The sequence below is a fragment of the Tetrao urogallus genome (genome assembly GCF_951394365.1).
Source record: "Tetrao urogallus genome assembly, chromosome: 18".
NCBI lineage: Eukaryota > Metazoa > Chordata > Aves > Galliformes > Phasianidae > Tetrao > Tetrao urogallus.
Window position 1 is genome coordinate 6,089,424 of NC_136831.1, and position 18,791 is coordinate 6,108,214.

Consider the following 18,791-nt stretch of genomic DNA (forward strand, 5'->3'; position numbering starts at 1 on the left):
CCACACACCCAGGTTTATGCCAAGCAGACTTCATTAGAGTGCCAAAGAATGCAGTTTTAGAGACCAGGCACCAGTGGTTTGTGTTTTCTCTAGGGAAAAGCTGTGCCCCTCTGATTGCCCCCTCCAGGTCTTTGCTTGTTTTTGTGTGTTTTTTTTCTTTGCATAGCGTAACCTTTATAGACAGTCTGGCACCTGATACTGCCTGTAATCCCTTGCATGCTGCTGCTTAGGCAACCACAAGTGAACCTTGAAGGGGACAAGAGATTTCAGTCCTACCTGGGGAGCAGTGGTATTCAGAAGACTGAGGCAAGATGCTTTATCAGACCTCAAATGATCAACATCTCAGGGTCCCCAGGTTCAGCCAGCTGCTCCTATGCTCTCTATTCATTTGGTTTTCTCTGCTCTTTATGACTTCATGTTCATCTGTAGGAAGCAGGGTTTGCTTGGTCTTTGCCTGTCTCTGGCATAGCCTTTGGGCTGTGAGCAGCCATTCTGGAATTAACTGAGCACACAGTATGGCACTTTCTGTCCTGCTATGCAGTATCTCTCTGTACTCTTGTATATAGTGTGTAGTTGTATATAGTGGCCAAATAACCCACCTGTCTGAAGCTGACAATTAAATGGAAGCACTATATTCATCTGCCTCCTCAGGATCTGGCAAGCAGATATCCTCAGTTGTCTACTGAGATGCTGAATGTTTGCTAGGTATGCACTGATAGTTGGCTGTGCTATGGCCCTGTAGCCCAGGAACAGCTGAATGTCTCTCATCACTGTCTGCACTTGCAACACAAAAAGTTCCAAGCATCTATTGCTTCTGCTGAGAATTTCCTCTTCTAACTTGTAGATCAGCTCGTGGAAGGATGCATGAACTGAGCATGAGTGGTAGCCACATCCTTCTTCACAAGTAAGATGCTTTTGGTTCCTGGCATGGCACTACCTTGGCTCCTTATGCCCCTGAACCCCCAGCTGGGTTGTGGGACCTGTGTTTTACAGCTTTGTTCTTGTTAATGCTCTTTGCCTGTGCCGTGAATCTGATTAGGGGAAGATATTTACTTATCATGAGCCAGAACTTGGGTGTGCCTGGGGAGATTAATCATGCCAACGGCCAACTTCCTGAGGTCCCCACGTGGAGATCGTGTAGGCAGCGAGCCAGCAATTGCACCAATTGGAATCTGCAGCCAGTGTCACTGCCACTGAGTCATGTAAAAGTAAAGCTTAGATCTGGGCTGAAATAACAGGATATACAGAGCAGTTGGATGTATCCTGTGAGGACACACCTTGGCATTAGCTGACCATCAACAGTGTATAGCCATGGAATGCAGTGCTTGGGACTTGGAAAACACAAAATCTCTTGCACAGGAGCCTGTGGATATTCATACAGGTTCCAGGATCCTCTTGAATGACAATCCATGCTGCCCCTTCCTCTACAGAAGTGGCTTGGTAGGAAGTGGCCGTGAAGTTGGCCTTGCTGATACCTCTTTGGAGAAGAAGTTGGAAGACTGCTCAAGGGCATGAATTATTTGCACTTTCTTACTGTATATAAGCCTGAAGGGGTAAAACTCATCTTTTGCTTCCTAATGATGTGGCTTCTTAAACTGGCTGTGATGTGATGAAATAACTGAGTAATGCTGAATGTTCCTGTGCTCATGTCTGTGCTGGATTTGCCAGGTGGAACATGATGCACATACAGTGGGAAAGCTGTAGCCAAAAGTGCCCTACTTCTTTATGAACTATTGAGATGCTTTCCCCCATCTGTATAATGCTGTGAAATTGTTTTCACATGACTCAAACAAAAGGGCAAATGAAGACTGAAACCTGGAAGGTTATGGGCAAAAATGTCTCAGTGGAAGCTCTTGTTCATCCTCCAGTGTCATTTCTGTTTCATGGGAGCTTTGAACTGATTGCTGAATGTGCTGCCTTGCAGAGTTCTGGGCCAAGTTTGGTACTGTATTTCCCAAGTTTGAGCCCACAGTGCCCCTACCCTTAGGTGTGTTGCTTCCCTGTGGCTTTTCTGGTCATCTGTGAAGATGAGGAGCCAATGAGATGTCCAGGCTTGCTTTTTAGGATATTTATTTGCCTTATGAAATCTGGTTTGTGGCCTTTTTATTTTATTTTTTTTTTTAATGTTCCTGCTGGTGTTGTGAATCCCTTAAGCCATTAATCAGCTTTCTCCTTTTCCGGAATGCCTGGTGTGCTTTCTATTATGAACACCTCTGTCTATTTGCTACTGTCTCTTAGGGTTCCTGAAATTCTAATTAAATTAGAAGCTATGCCATCCAATCAGCAGTTGTAACTTACAATAAATGTCTGTCTTGTTGTCACGGAGTTTCCCTGCCTTTCTGTAGGGGCTCTGGCAAGCTTCCTTCCTCCACAGAGGCCCCCTCTTAGTAAATGCCAAAGGACACTTTTTGTTCATTGCTAGCAACCGCTGAAGAATTTAACCCTCAACAACATCTTGATCAAAGAGAATGAATGGTCGCCTGCCAGCTTTGCATCCCCAAAGGATGTCATCCTTGGTGTCCTTTATAGTCTCCTACATTTTTGTAAAAGAACCAGAAACTGTAGTAGCTGAACATGTGTAATGTTGATTATCTGCAACCTCAGCTATCTGATGGTCTGTGCTGGAAGGCAGAAGTGTATGCTGTGCTCAAATGCCAGTGTTTGCCCTTTGGGAACGGCTGGGCATTAAGTCAAAGGAGCTGGACTCGAGTGTGCTGGAATTTTCAGTTCAAGCTGTTTTTATTCCAGCATATATAACTGGGGAGCCACAAATATGAAAGACTTGCTCAATGCAACTGCTGTGCTGGTGTCGGGTCTTTTTTTCCACTACAGACTGTGACTCTCTGTACTAATTATGGTTGAAAACAATCCCAATGGCTTAAGTGTGGCACAGTGCTCTGCTCTCAGACTTCAGCTAGAAAGCTCCCTGGGTTTCCTGTAACTGAGTGGGAGGGCAGCCAGTAATAGAGGGAATGTGACTGTTTCTTTTGCTGATATTTTTGTACACTAATCGTTAGGGAGCAATCAGGTTCTGTAATGGTGTATCCCAACACAAACAGCTGTAGGAAGCTGGCGCTCTGCTGGTCTGTTCTTGGTCCTGCAGGACTATTTGTTCTTTCTAGTAATAGTCTGACTCTAAGCAAGGATCAGAATGCCCCTTAAGGAAATATTAACTTAAGGATGAAATGCATTTTCTTGTGGTTCACTCCCTACAGATTGGGTGAGGGTTGTTTGCTTCTCGAACCATTTTGGTTCATGTGGGTAGGTCTTGAAGGGAAGAGGATCCAAGCAGGTAATGTCCCAAAAAATGGCAATGAGCCAGGCTGCTTCTGTGGTACTCACAGGTATAGGATGCTCACAAAGAATCAGACTACCACAAGATTATCTGGGCTGTTTAGAGCAGGACTTTGAAGTGTAAATAGAAGACCTGGACTAGCGGAGAGCTTGATGTGTTGTTCTCAACATGGGGTGATAGATGAATGTTCCATGGATATACTTACATTCCTCTGCAGATCCTTTGCCTTTGAGGATCTTACCAACAATTCCAGCTGGAGTAGGGAGTATTCTTGCTTTTTCCAGATCTGCTATGAGATAAAAAAGGCACCTTAGAATACAACTTGGATCCTGAGTGTGAAAAAGCCACAGCATAAGGTAGACACCGATCCAGCAGCATCCTGTTATTCTGCCACTGATTTAGCCTTAGGTTAGTTGCTTCCTGCTCAGCACTTTGAAAATGACACAAGTACCAGTTAACGTAATTCCAGTTGCCTTTATCCATTCTATTTCACTGTTCATCATACTAGCAAGGGCATAGAATGTTTCAGTGATCTGCATGGCTTAAAGTCCCTTCCCCAGTACCAGAACTCATGCCCAGTTTGCTCTCCACAGCTTCTTTTTCAGAGAGAGTGCGGAACATGTCTCCAGATGAGATCAGAATCCCTCCTGAGCCTCCTGGCAGATGTTCTAACCATTTGCAGGTTGGTATAGAAAGTGGAAAGTTGGGAAATGTTTCAGGAGGGAAGGGGGGACGTTTGGGAACTCTGCTCAGTCTTTGTCAACAAGTCAAAAATCCGGCATTATCGCTGAGTTCCTGACCAAGTGAGTTTATGCACTGTTGTTTGTTTGTTTGTTTGTTTTTTCATTTTGCAGGAGTTTTAGCTTATGAATCTCACATTAGCTTAAAGCTAAATTTTTCCACAGTCTGTGTAGGTCATGTTTTAAGATGGCTCTTGATCTCATCAGCGAATCAGAAGTAAAGTTTACTGTGAAGGCTGCTGTCCTCTGACTTCAGCAAACTCAGCTCTTAAGGAGAGAACAAATCTTTGTTATTCTGCATGGATCTGAGAATCCCCTTACTGGAATAGTTGAGGCAGCATTGACTAGATTCTTTCTCCACCTACATGTCGCTGGATGACAAGCATTCAGAGGGCATGCTGCTAACCTAGATGCAGCAAAAGAAAGCAGATATGTGTTTTTGCTGGTTTCACAGAATGGCCAGGGTTGGAAGGGACCTCAAGGATCATGAATCTCCAACCCCCCACCACAGGCAGGGCCACCAAACTCCACATTTAATGCTAAACCAGGCTGCCCAGGGCCCCATCCAACCTGGCCTTGAACACCTCCAAGGACGGGGCATCCACAACCTCTCTGGGCAGCCTGTTCCAGTACCTCACCACTCTCTGGGTAAAGAATTTCCCCCTGGTTTACATCCAAATAATCTCAGTAACCAACTAAATTGGTGCAAAACTGTCATGGTTTCCTTCCATGAGAGTCTGAAGGTGGAAGACTATTCATCAATTGGGTGTTAATTAACAAAAAGTCTTTCTAGGGACTTGATTCATACCGCTCTGAGACTTGCAGAGTTACTAACTGAGCCTCTGGCTCTGATTTTGGGGCAGAAATGGTAATGTTTGTTTGGAGTATTCCCTGTATCCAGCTTGCAGTGTCTGCAAAGGAGTTGGGCTGAGTGTTTGCTGATGGCAGTCCTTGGTTTGTGGTCTGAGCAAAATTATGTAGTCTTCTCTATATAACAAAACTCCTGTCCTAGGAGGAGGGTGAAAGCACCTTCTGCTCTGTTTTCCTATTCCCAACAGAAGGCAAATGAAAGCACTGCTGTTTTCTGCCATTCGTTTGAGATTTAACTGCAGTTATTTGCCCAGTAAGAATCTAAGTAAAGAATCACTTCTGGAATGCTCTATAAAGTCAGTTGCTACCATGGAATGGTGATTCAGAATGACTCACCAATCCAGATCATGCTTTCTTCTCTGCTCAGTATACCTGGGCGCACCCATTTGTCCTTGCATGCTGTAGGAGGATTCTATTGTTCTGACATCAATGAGTTAGTGCCTTAGATCTGAGGAATGAACAGAGCTTGAGAGTACAGACATACTAAAGCAGATTTTCTTTCCCTTTGAGAGCAGTTTACAGTGTAAAATCAAAGGAGAGAACTTGTCCTCTGTTGGAGGGTCAAACCACATCTTAGAGCACTTCAAGCAAGGGGATGGGATTGTTCTTCAGATTCAGAATGTTACAGGCTTTTACTGCTAATGTGTTTCTCTTCTGTTAGCTTTTCTCCTAATAAACTATACCTTGAACTTGGTCAAAGGGAATATTCCTTGTTATGAAGGTGACCTACTAGTTTCTTATTTGTGGACATTATGAATGTGACCTGTGTTGCTGCATCCAAGGGAAGGACACAAAAGGGGACACCTATTCAGTCATTTCAGTTCCCCAAATTAACCTCCTTTTTGCAGATAATCCTCCGAACTTACCCCATGTGCACTTACCACACATGCACTTCATGCTGATTTTGCAAGGACCTGGTGAAAATGTATCTTGTGAAGGTCTTTTTTTAGTGTTGGTTGAAATACTAGTTTTATAACAGTTCTCTTTTATTCAGCAATTTGTAAACTCTTAGACAACGGCCAGTTTTGTATTTCAGTTGACTCCCTGTACAGAGGAAGACATTAAGCAGCTTATCTAGAAGAAACAAAGGAAAACTGACTCACCTCTCCCATCTTGAAAGTCTGAAGTCCTGGCTTCAGTGAGATATTCTCAGGAGGGATTTAAAGTGCATTCCTGCAAGTGTTTGGCTGCCAGCATTCCCCACCAGCAGTACCTGCTGATCATGTTGTGTCTGTAGCACAGCACAGCTTGGCTCTGCTCACCTGTTTCTCAGTCATAAGCATGAGCCTTGACTTTTACACAGTGTGACCCAGCAGCTGATCTTTAGGTGCCCTTCAGTCTGAAGAGGTATGGAATGGCCTCTTCGTGTTGTGGAAGAGCCTTCATGGAATTCACCTATCCCTCCTTGAACTAGTTTCTGCTGTCTACTGAAGGGAAGGAGCGTGCACTGATGCCTTGAATACAAGCCTTTAAACATTGAAGCTTTCAGAAAGTGTAAAGACCAATTGCCTTATCCATGAAAGCATGGAGAAGATGCTGTCAGACCTTAAAGCAGGAAGTTTCTGTGCTAACCAAACTGTCTAGCCTTAGGGCAGAGGTGGAATCCTTTCTGCATACAAGGAGGTCACTGGTTCAGTTGTCTTGTTTCCACATGTATGCTTTGATAGTCAGCTGGAACACTCACCCTTTCTGTATTGGCTCACCCTGTAATCTTGTTCCCTTAGGATAAGATTCAAAAGCTGTATGAGAGGAAAATAAAAGAGGGCATGGATATGAACTACATCATTCAAAGGAAAAAGGAATTCCGCAACCCCAGGTGAGCCACCATCTTTTCCAAAGCACCACATAGCAGAATCAAGGAGTTCTCCTCCTTGTTGGAGCTGTAGCAGGAGCAGGATCCTGAGAAAGAGGTGTTGCTGCTTACAAAATGGAGAGACGTCGTTTGACTGCAACTGAAAGAGTAAAACTCTTCTTTAGTGCAGTAACTAGATCAGCATTTCAGATAGGTTTTCAAGTATTGTGCATGCTCTGGATGAAATATTTTGGAGAGTGTCTGCTGTGGGAGCTGGGAGATTGACCTGAGGGAAGTGGGAAATCATGTGGTTAACAGCATGCTGCATCCACTGCAGCAAGCACAACTGCACAGACTCTAGTTTTACTCTTAACATTAAGAGGTGACAATTTCTTTTTACTAAAAAGCTGAAACACTTCTATTTAAAGAAGGATGAATGAGCTAGAGGTAAACTCTGTCCTTTTCTTGTTTTCAGCATCTATGAAAAGCTGATCCAGTTCTGTTCAATTGATGAACTTGGTACAAATTATCCAAAGGTGAGATGCAGTTTTTTACCTGTCAAGGCAGTGGGTGAAAGCTGATGTAGGGCTGTGAGCTCTTGCACTTGGCTTTCCTTAGCCTGCCTGTTTAAAGGTCCTGCGAGGGAACTTTTGTCTGATCCTCTGTACTGAAGTGAATGTTTTCACGTGGTACTGAGCCTCGGTGCCTCCAACTTTGCTTTAATGACTCTGAATACAAACTGCTGAAGTGTGTACTCCTTTGGGGATGGAAGCTGAACAGCAGAAGAATGCACGTCTTACTCCCAACATCCTTTTGATTTTGAAGCTGTTTATTCATTCACAACATAACACAATCCTATAAAAGCTCTGAAGTACAAGAAATCATCAGTAATGAATATTGTCAGTGAAAAGCAAAACATATTCATTTTTGAGCTGGGTTTTTATATATGTGACCATATAGCCCTAATGTGACTTTATTTTTCATCTTTAGGACATGTTTGATCCTCATGGCTGGTCAGAGGATTCATATTATGAGGCACTAGGTAATTCCAGGAAATCTCTCTTCTTCCTGTCCTAATTTAGCTCTTTGTGTTTTGTAGTTAATGAACTGCATTGCAGCCTTCACCTTTAGAAATGAAAAGCATCACATGTTGCTTTTTAACTCTGTCATTCTGGTTGGGCGTGCATGAATGTTGTTGCTGCTTATCAGCCTGGGAAGCATTTAATTTAGTTCTGTGGTGTTTTCATCTGAAATCATTAATTTTGAGCAGTAATGCTTTTTTTTTTTTTTAAAAAAAAAGTAGATTTATGGTAGTTTTTATAGTTTGAAATGTGTGATTGCTTATAGAGGGCAGTGTGTGAGACAGGGATAGCTCTGTAGTGTTTCTAGTGCTTCTTGTAACTTCTGTTCTTTCTCAGCAAAAGCTCAGAAGATTGAAATGGACAAACTGGAGAAGGCCAAGAAGGAGCGCACAAAGGTAGCTATTAAAGCCAGGAGAGGCTGAGATGCAGGGCTTCTGTTTGTTTCCCTGCTGAGTTTCGTTTTGCTGCTTTGCTGGTTTTTGTGATCTACACTCCGTGCTTCATTTTGCCTGTTTCTGTCTTTTCTTGCACAATGTTTTTTCCAAGCTGTGCAGATCAAGTTGTTTGCCCTTCCTTATAGGTCCATTTCTCTAGGCTGTTTATTCCACTGGCTTCGTTCCTGTTTTGTCAGTATTTTTAAGCCAGAGCTCACAACATGGTGTGCCATAAGCCAGTTACAAACAAGATATTCCACGAAGAATGGCCTTTTTCTTAATCTGTGACACTTTGCCTGGTGGTGCAGCCTGGTCGTTTAATTTCATCATACCTCATTGTGAGAGAATATGGGCTTTCTATTCTCTTTGATCTTGCTGTCTTGCTTCTAATATCCAGTAATATTGAGCATACTTTCACTTTAAATGGGAATTGTCTGGGCACAAAACATGCATTCTCTGGTACCCCCTAGAAAGAACACAGGGGCTTTGGAGGATCTTTTTCCTGTCCTGCAGTGGTGTTGTGTTTTAGCTAGCAGCTGGCATTGGAAGGCTGAAACCCAGCTGAAACTGAGAGGCTGCTTTCTAATATTGCAGAAGGCTCCTTTAAAACTCAGTACCTGGAGGTTTCTTTTCTTGCTGTGCATGCTGTATCTTGCTACGTGTTTTGTTTTTTGGCACAGTAACCCAGGTATCTGATTATGTCCTCGCCCATATCTGCAGTTTTGAAAACTGGGATTGCATGCTGTTGTAACTCTTGTTGCTAGGTTTCTTGCTGTGATGCAGTTGCAGTAAATCATGCAGGTAGGGACTTGTCCTACAAGTTTTTTAAAGGAAAAAACACAGGGTTTCCTAATGATATAAATATACATTTTAATACCATGATCTGTCCTTTCTGAGTTATTCCTATGCTTGTAGCAGTTGACAGACAGATTATCAGACCAGACTTAAGAGCTGAGACACAGGGAACATCGATGATCATGGCTTCAGGATTCTTTGACCTAAGGTCTGCATCTTTCTTCCCATGTGCCAGCCAGCTCTGAGACCAAAGTCTCATGTGATGCGAAAGCAGTAGCTTAATTTCTGCAGGGTTTTTTCTCTTTAAAACAAACAAACAAAAAAACCCCATAAATTAAGACTTTATTTTTTATCTTCTTCCTTTCTCCTCCGATTTGTGTCTCCTTTCCCAGATTGAATTTGTGACTGGCACTAAGAAGGGCACAACAACAAGTGCTGCCTCTACAACAACCACGACAGCCAGTACTACAGTTGGAGGTAAAGGCCAGTTGCATCCATATGTATTCAGCTGCAGTAATGCTGGGATTTGTGCTTCATGGCTTCCTGGGACCCCTGAGAGCTCCTTACTGATTGTATAATACAAGACAGTGTTTCTTCCAGGTGCTAGAGGACTAGCTTTCCTCTAGTTCCTGTATCCTATGGCTGTCCTTCTAGAGTGGAAGCCTAGGGACAGTTAGTGCAGTGCTTTATTAGGGTGTCAGGAAATCCTGTGATGTCTGTAGTTGGAGCGTTCTTAGGACTGATGCATCTGTAGAGAACTGGAAGACTGAAAACTTATTCTCTTGCCTACAGCCTGCCTTTTAAACTGGAAACCTTTAAAACTTTAAAGACTGAGCACGTCTTGTGCCCATGCTGGAGCAACTGAAAAACGTGTGCTCTGTTAAAATTAAACATGCTTTGGGGCAAGGAGTCAACTGTCTCCCATTTGGCTGGAGTTCACATGTAGAGTTTGACTCCTGATTATAAGGTTGTTTTTCCTCCTCAACGTTTATAAGCAGTGCATGCTGAGTTGATGTGAGGGAAAGCTGCCTAGTCAAGCAGAGTATATTAAGAGTTGATGAGACAGATTGTTAGGAAAGATTTAGTGCAACTTTTAACACAATGCTAATCCTTGTTTCCTTGATGAAACTTGCAGATGCGCAGAAGAGGAAGAGCAAATGGGACTCGGCCATCCCTGTAACAACAATAGCTCAGCCCACCATCCTCACCACTACTGCCACACTGCCAGGAGTTGTCACAGTGACAACCAGTGCAAGTGGATCCAAAACTACAGTCATATCAGCTGTTGGCACCATTGTGAAGAAGGCAAAGCAGTGACCAGCACGCTGGGCTTGGATTTTTGGACTGAATTGTCATCAAAACCACTGTTGTTGAAAGGGAGGGGTGGCTTTCACCTTTGGTAAATGATGACAGGATTCTTTGAAACAGACCCCAGCTCTCATTTGGAGGAATGGGGGCAGGAGCAGGCATGCCAGCTGTGTGCGCACACCAACGGACCTCTGCCGACAATGCCTCTCTTCTTGCTTCAGGAGGAACCAATCTCTGTATTGTGCTGGAGGAAGATGAGATACACATTTTATTTGTTGTATTACTGCATTAGGTTCTTATCCTCCTTGCAAGTCTGGTTTAATGGTTTTTTTTTTTAATATTTAAAAACAGAAAGATAAACAAGCAGTGAGGGAATATCAGCATTATCCTTGTTTATTCCAGATCATCCTCAAAGGCTGTTCTTGTGATATGCACCTCCCTTGAACGTGCCAGCTCAGCTTCAAGGGGTGTGAAGCAGAGACTTGGTCAGTGCCCATCCTCAAATGTGTAGCAGAGACTTGAAGCTCAGTCTGCATCTATGAGCATAGATGGACTGTTTGTTATCATACTGACATCTGTACCTGTGTGCATATCTGTGTGTATCTTGGTGATTACGTGTTTAATAGCTGAAATCTTGAGGTCACTGTACTGAAGTTGTCATGTTACCATCTTTCAAGGATGGAGATTCCTATGCAGAAGCTGCAGAGATTTGGTTTGTTAATTCGTTTGCAAAGACCTGCGCAGAAACCTTTCATTGTCATGGGATGAGGTTGGAGTTACAGGAGAGCATCTGGTCCTGGCTGTGATGTTGTCTTTGTTCTGGATAGTGACGTACCCCACAGTGCACACATGGCAGTCACTGCTTGCTCCAATGTTGTGAAAAAAGTATTTTCAGTTTAAAAATTTTATTGTATAAATCTTCTTACTTGTGTTGCAGAAATTATTATAAATATTGAAAGTCTTTAAAAAAAAAAAAAGTGTCATTCATGTGTCTGCATTTCTTATCTTGGTAAGGGAAAATAAGCACCCATTTCTTTTGTACTTTTGGTTACAGAAAACAGGCAGATATGCAGTGCATCCATGGGAGATGGGTGCCATGAAGTTTTGTAGTGTTACTGATGTATTCTTTTTTTTATATCTCAGACACTGGAGGAAAAGAGAAAAAAGGTGTTCAATTACCTGGATTGGGAATGGTTTGATTATAGAGGATGTCCTGAAATAATTGGTGACTCAGCTGTTCTCAATGGTCATTTTTCAAACCTGTTCCAGCATCTTAAGCTTCTTCAAAAGTTACTCTCTGTCATCTGGGGTTCCCCATAAAATCTCCGTCTGTGGAGGTCAGTCATCCTGAATGGAGCTCAGCAGCAGGTGAGGCAGTTTGCTCACATTGTGGAGGTAGGTGGAATAGAGAATTCCACCTTTTGAAGTTCTGCTGAACGGTGTGTGGGTGAAGGTACAGCAGGTTTAAATGAAATGAAAAAGAAGAGGCACCAGCTGCTGCAGGTTTTTGGTTTGCTCTATAGATTAATTGACCAATGGGGCACAAGAATGATCACTGCAATTCGTTTAGTCCTAGGAGCAGGGGGTGGGAGGTGTGGGCTGCTGGAGCAACAAACATTCCTCTAATGAATGTCCTCAATATGTTGGCTGTGAGTGAGTCTGCACGAAACTGAGTGGAACTCAATCTGGCTGGGCTGTGGGCCAATACACAGCAGTGCTGCCTGGTACCAGGTGTGCCAGCCTGTCCTCTGCATCCCATTCCTGCTCCCTGTCTGATAACTGATGGTAAACGCAGAGTGGGAGAGTTTGAATTGCATTCACTGCACCAAATCGACAGAATAAACCTAAGCACTGTCAGCTTTGGTGGGGAAGACTGTGACTTCATGCTGTGTTCTGCTGATGTCCTGCAGGTCCTGGGGCTGCTGGATCAGAAACAGTCACAAAGAGAAGGAAACCATGCAGACAGGATCTTTTAAAAACTCCTTACGATGCCACGGTGGGAAATTGTTCCTGATTGTTTTCTTTCTGCTTATGTTCAGTTTCTCACTTTCATTAATGACTTGGAAGGGTTGTATTCTGTGTGAGTAAAGAACTGAATCTGACTGAGCACAGCAATGCTTGCTCTTGATCGTAACCTGGTGTAACTGTGCTAGATGAAATAGCTTGATTACAAGGAACCATTAATTACACACCTAGTTAAACATGTCAGCACTTGTATCTCTGTATGCTCTACCATATCAGGTAAAGTAAGCATGGGAAACTCTGTAATTATATTTTTTGAAAGTAGCTACCAGAACACAGCTGAACGTGAACCGAGGGGATACAGTGGCAAGAGGAGAAAAAGAGCAAGACAGAAGAAGTGTTATCAGCTGTGAATTGCAGCTGGGCTCCAGCCTGCTGCTTGGCACCTGGCACAGGGTAAATGCCCCACGTATTTGGGAAGATGAATCATTTAACTACAGAAGCTGCTGAATGCTGTTTAAGTGCAAGTATCTTGTATCGTGCATCCTGACACCCCACCCTTCCTCTTTCCATGCCCCCCCCCATGCCTTCTTGCTCTGCAGTATCCACAGTCATTCCAGACCTTTGCATTTCTTTGTGTGCTTAATGAGCAGAGCTGTTCATGGCACGGAATGACAGCATCCAGGCAAAATACTCATCAGTATGGATTGGTCTTATTCTTCCTAACAGGCTCTTTGGTGGGCTGAGACAAGCTGAGCAGAGGTGGCAGTGGGGCACCTGGAGCAGCAGCTTTAGACTAACAGGCTGTGCAGCTTGTTCTCATCGAGTACTGTATAGAGAAAGCTGCCCTGAAATGGGAATGATTTGGGTTTTTCCCTCTCTCCTTTCCAAAAAGCTGAAATAGGGGTGCCAACCATTACATAACAAGCTTGCAGCCAGAACAATGGGTTGTTGCTCTTGTTTATCTCGTGTGCTATCGGAAGCAATACAGACACACAGTGCAGATGGAGGGAAAAGCTTCTGTGCAGCTGCTGAGAGCATGGCATGCAGGTTGGTAGCTGTGAAGGAGAGAGAGGTGGGATCAGGTGCTCACAAGTGATACACGGATGGGAAGAACTCTTTCCTGGCCTGTGAGAGCTTGGCCTCCTGGAACAGGAGCATCGGCTGGTCAGCTTGTTACGTATCTGCCTGGTTGTGGTCCTGCTGAGGGCTGTGTGACCACTGCTGATCTGCAGAGGGCTGAAGGAGCCACATTCCTCAGCTGAATGCTATCTGCTGGTCCACCTTCAGTGCCAGGGCAGCTGCCTCCCAGCCCTGTTGAAGTCATTCTTGGCAGCTCAGTTCTTCCTTTGCCGCCCTTCTGAAGCCTTATTCTCCCACCTCCGTGTTTTTTGAGGTGTTGGTTTTGTTTTCTGTTCGCTTGTTGTGATTGAGGGAGCCATCCTCCTTTAATGCTGTTGTGGGGAGGGGTTTGTGCGTCAGGGATTTGCTTTCTTTCCATGCCCCACCAACTGAAAGAGCAGGTGGGGAAGGACAGCCCTCACCAGCCCTGCCTCAAGCTGAAAGGTGAGCACCTGAAGCTATGTTTTACCTGGCCTGCTGCTCTGCTGTCTGTTTGAAGAGGCTGAGGCTCTATAGAGGACACTCTTGCCAAGGCTTGGCTGACCACCACCTGCACCAGCTCTGTTCCAACTCTTCATCCTAGCCGAAAACAAACCCAAAGTCTCCTTGTCCTCTTGCTGAGCACTTACACCAGCGTGCTTAGGCATCACTGCTGCAGAATAGTTTCCCATCTCTCAGCCTTGCAGTGCACAATGCTCCTCCCAGTATTTATACCCAGCTTCCTTCCTTTTGTTCCAAGTGAGAGCCACGCATGCTGGTGCCTTTCAATATTTGGCCTTTGTTTATTTGGAACTGCTCTCTGCCTGGCGCTGGACTCGTGCCTTTGTTGCCAGCAAACAGCAAAGCAGGGCTTCACAAGGAAAGGTTTGGCCTTTTCACGCAGGAGGCGTCTGTCTGTCTGTCCTCTGTATAATGCACATTAGGCAGCAACCAAGCCATGGGCCTGCCTTGTAGAGTGCCCATACGCAGTGAGTGTGCCCATGCTTGTGCCTTCTCCTTTCTGCACAGCTGTAGCACCGTTGGAAGGTGGTTCCATCAGAAGAGGGGTGGCCAGCAGGGGCAGGGAGGTGGTTGTCCCTCTCTACTCTGCTCTTGTGAGGCCCCATCTGCAGTGCTGTGTCCAGGTCTGGAGCCCCCAGTACAGGAAAGATGGAGAGCTGTTGGAGAGGATCCAGAGGAGCCACAGAGATGATCGGGGGGCTGGAGCACCTCCACTATGAAGACAGTGAGGGAGCTGGGCTTGTTCAGCCTGGAGAAGAGAAGGCTGTGGGGTGACCTCATTGCAGCCTGCAGTACCTAAAGGGAGCCTACAAACAGGAGGGGAGTCAACTCTTTGGAAGGGTAGATAACTGCAGGACAAGGGGAAGTGGTTTGAAGTTGAGGGAGGGAAGATTGAGGTTGGATGTCAGGGGGAAGTTCTTTACTGTGAGAGTGGTGAGGTGCTGGAACAGCTGCCCAGAGAGGCTGTGATGCCCCGTCCATCCCTGGAGGTGTTCAAGGCCAGGTTGGATGTGGCCCTGGGCAGCCTGGGCTGCTATGAAATGGGGAGGTTGGTGGCCCTGCCTGTGGTGGGGGGTTGGAGATTCATGATCCTTGAGGTCCCTGCCAACCCAAGCCATTCTGTGATTCCGTGTGGCAAATGGTGACTGTCTCTTTGCTGCCAGTTGGGGCCAATGGTTCCTTGTACGTCTCACCCACCCAACAAACCCAGGAGAAAAGCAGAGCTTTCCCAAATCTTTCTAACACATCAACGTGGTGAGGTGCCTGTTTGGCCCTGGGGAGTCCTGTTGTCATAGAAATGTCCATCTCTGGTGGGGTTAGGATCTCCACCTGGGGACTGGGGGCTGTTTGTTAAGCAGAGATTTCCCTTCATGTATGTGCTGATGGCATGGAGCATCCATGACAAAAATATGGATGCAAATGGTTATGCTGTGTTACGGAAAAGGCTAAAGAATGTGGGAGAACTTCATCCTTTACTTTTAATTACCTAGATAATTACGTTAACCCTAATTTAGAGTAATAAATTATACGCACATTAATAACACTACCAAGCATTCCTTAGATTTATGCAGATAGTCTATAGCATATTGCCAGTGCAGCAACCGGTGTAGCTCTGTGATCAGGAAAAACACCTCTTTCTTTTAGCAGAGTGTGTGACCAACTCGGAATGGGATCTGCTGAGCCTTGGATGGAGCTGCTCTGGAGATGTCCCAGAGCTGCCCATGGTGCACTGATGTAGAAGGAGAGATGGAAGAGATTCTGTAGAAGCTGGCAGGGATGGGACCAAGCTGCCCTCTGGGCAACCTGTGCCAGTGCTTTGCTGCCTTTAGCATAAAAACCTTCCTTATATTCAAGTGACAGAGCAAGAGGTCTGAAGGTGGGAGCAGGGATGCTTTGTGGAGATAACACCCATCTGCCCTTTGCTGTAGCATGGGTGTCTCAGTCCCAGCAGTGATGCTGCATTCAGTATTTGTAGTGGTTAAAAGCAAAGCAGCCAGCCCCCAAACCTTGCACATTCAGATTTTTCCTTTGAATCTGAGCAGTGACCTCTCCGAAAGTGCAAGGAAAACACTGAGGTTTCCAAATTGAGAGTTGAGAAACAGGGAAACGCTGGAGCTCGAGTGCCTGTGCCATCCTCGGTTTCCCCTGTTTCCCGTTTGCTGTGATTTTTGACGGTGCAAACACATCCTCCTTTTTCCTGGTTAACCCATTTATTCCCACTTACTCAAGCTTCATTCTTTCTCCCAGCAAAAAGAATCCCACTGCTGGGCGGATCAGAGCTCCAACATCCAACCTTTGCCTTCATTGGGCAGCAGTGCCACAGAGGGACGAGCCCTGAGCCCCACCAATAAAGCAACCGGTGGCAAACGCAGCCCTTTCCCAGGGCTGGATTGCTGCCGGCTCAGCCCTTTTCCTTTGGGATGGGGATGAGTTGCACGGGGGGAGGCAGCGCGGCGGCTGCGGGGCTGTGCCTGCCTGTACAGGTGTGCACAGCGCGGAGGAATGCCAGCCACTGAGTCACGGCCCCCTCCCACCTGGCCAGCATAAAGCCCGGCCTCACCTGGGCACGGGGCTCAGCACGGGGCTCAGCTCTCGGCTCGCACCTTTGGGCACCGCGGGATGGAGGAACGTGGAGAACGAGGTCAATCTTTGGGCATGTGAACCCTGCGGGACGGAGATCGGCGTTTAACCGGAAAGAGAAAGGGGACAGAAAAATAGAGAGGAGGGAATAAAAGGGAAAAGAAAAAAAAAAACAACAGAAGAAAAGGCCCAGCCCAGAGCTGAGCCGGTGGCAGCGGAGCACTGCGTTCCCTGCTGCTGTTGGAGGAATTCCTTGGCTCGCTGTGTGGGTGCTGTTCTTCGGGTCACGGCGGAGGTTTGGACGCTGTCAGCACCGGCGCTAATGAGGTTTGTGGAATTAATTCATCTGAGCTCCGTGGCGTTGGGTTTGTTTTTAATTTGGCGGTGCCGATTGACTCGGGGGCGGATGAAGGCACAGGGCAGGTGGGCTCAGCTGCGTGCGTTTCCCCTTCTCCTTTAGCGATAGCTGCGTGCTTTCTGCTGCCTTTTTGCTGCTGGCTGTGCTGCTCGTGCCTGGGCAGTTCTGCTGTGCAAAGCGCTTTTCCTTTCTAAAGTTATTTGGTGGAACAAAGCTGCCCGGGGGGGGCCGTGCCTGTGCCATTGGGACTGCACACAGCCTGCAGTGCTGCTGCTTTTGGAGACAGTTCCTTCCAGGTTTCAAAGGTTACAAGAGGAAAGTCCTCCTGCGGAGGCACGACTAAGAGCTCACGGAGGTTGTTTTGCAGAGCAGGTCGCTGGCTGCAAACCCTGTGAAATGCGGGTCAGGTTGGTGGTGCTTTTCTGGGGGTCTGTTCTGGTGGTTCCCGAGCTTTGTGAGGTCTCTGCGTGTTGCCCACCTGGGCGCTGGGTTTTCCCTGGCACAGCACTGGGTGCTGTTCCAGCTGCCTCCCACCACCGTCCCCTCCTCCATGCTGTGGTTCCCACTGCACCTCAGGGGGGTCTGTAACTGCAGAGTGGGATCAGGCAGTGCTGGGGCCCTTGACACGCTGTCCCCAGTCCTGTGGGTTGCTTTGATGCTGGGTTGGATCCCTGCAGACTCCAGTGTCGCGTGAAACAGAGGACAGAGGTGACACACAGGATCGCTGTTTGGGAGGAAGGTGTGTTTGGGTGCTTGGATACCCTGAGGCTGCTGTCCCTGAAGGAGGAGTGAGCCGACAGCCCTGTCACCAGTGGTATTTCATAAGTCTAAATGCAGCAGATGGCTGCTGTGCCCATCCCAACCTCCAAGCTGTGCAGATGAAGGCCTATGAGGGGGGTATGCATGGAGCTTAGGATATTGGGTTCCCATTCCTTAGCCTTCTTCCTCTATGTTCTCCAGGGCAGTGCTGGCTGCAGCTTCATCCTTCCCAACACCAAGCTGACAAGGGGAGGTAGGGACAGGTTCTGCTGCCCCAGCCTGTCCCCACACTGTTCCTGCAGTGGTTCCTTTGGAGGAGGGCCTTTTTGCTCAGGTGTGAGCAGTGCAGCCCAGGGGTTCCTCGGTGCTTTCTGGAGCTGCGTGTTGGCTGTGCGAAGGCAGAGATGGAGACTGGGGGCAGAGGAAGAAGAGCAGGAGGAGATGTGGCTGGGGAGAGGTTGGCTGCTTTTGTGCCATTGGGATCAGCTCCACTTTGTCTCCTAATCCTTCCCAGTTGAGCCGATTTCTTTTTTTATTGTCATGAAAACCCAACCAAAGCACAGCACCTTTTCCTAAGTAAGTTTCTGTTCGTGGCAGGGGAGTTGGACTAGAGGACCTTCAGGAGTCCCTTCCAACACAGAGGATTCTATGACGTTACGGCCACTTTACTCTGCTTTTACTTTGAGCACGGATTGCTGGCAATGTGGGGTGGGACCAAACACTTCAAAGCTGGCAGTGCACAGGGCACCAGGATGTCGACACCAAGCTGTGCTTTATGGCTGCTTATCTCAGCTCTCAAAAGGACGTAACTGCGTCGGTGTACCCAAAGGCCAGGGAGTGCCGTGGTGACTCTGCCTGGCCTCGTGGGCAGGAAAGGAGCTGGGTCTGCACCACAGGGCTGAGCTGAGCTCTGGTCCCTGGAATGGGAGAATTTTCCCTATTTCTGCAATGGGGCTGTTGCCATGTATCCAGCTACTATGTGAGCACTCAGAGAGAGAAATCCCAGCACTGGTGCCGTGTTGGAGTCCTTGCTGCCACGACTTCTGCACCTGCACAGCTTTGTGCACTCAGTATATTTCTGTGGGCTCCCCTGGAATCTGTGCAAGGGACCCCAGTGCTCTCCAAACCACGCAGCCTCCTGACAGCTCCGGGCAGCCCAGAGCTCTGGGTCTGGCATTTCCCAAGACCTCACC

At 46.6% G+C, this 18,791-nt stretch overlaps 1 protein-coding gene across 1 annotated transcript in view; it reads left to right on the plus strand.

Moving 5' to 3' along the window:
* Nucleotides 1-10,325, plus strand: part of SAP30BP (SAP30 binding protein) — a gene marked incomplete at its 3' end in the record, with an annotated part of 28,599 nt that extends 18,274 nt beyond the window's left edge. The window contains exons 5-11 of the mRNA XM_079544193.1: nucleotides 3,889-3,977; nucleotides 6,630-6,721; nucleotides 7,173-7,233; nucleotides 7,688-7,739; nucleotides 8,116-8,174; nucleotides 9,401-9,485; nucleotides 10,144-10,325. Coding sequence (XP_079400319.1) covers nucleotides 3,889-3,977; nucleotides 6,630-6,721; nucleotides 7,173-7,233; nucleotides 7,688-7,739; nucleotides 8,116-8,174; nucleotides 9,401-9,485; nucleotides 10,144-10,325 — 620 coding nt within the window. The remainder of the gene's footprint in view (nucleotides 1-3,888; nucleotides 3,978-6,629; nucleotides 6,722-7,172; nucleotides 7,234-7,687; nucleotides 7,740-8,115; nucleotides 8,175-9,400; nucleotides 9,486-10,143) is intronic.
* Between the last annotated feature and the right edge of the window lie 8,466 nt (nucleotides 10,326-18,791).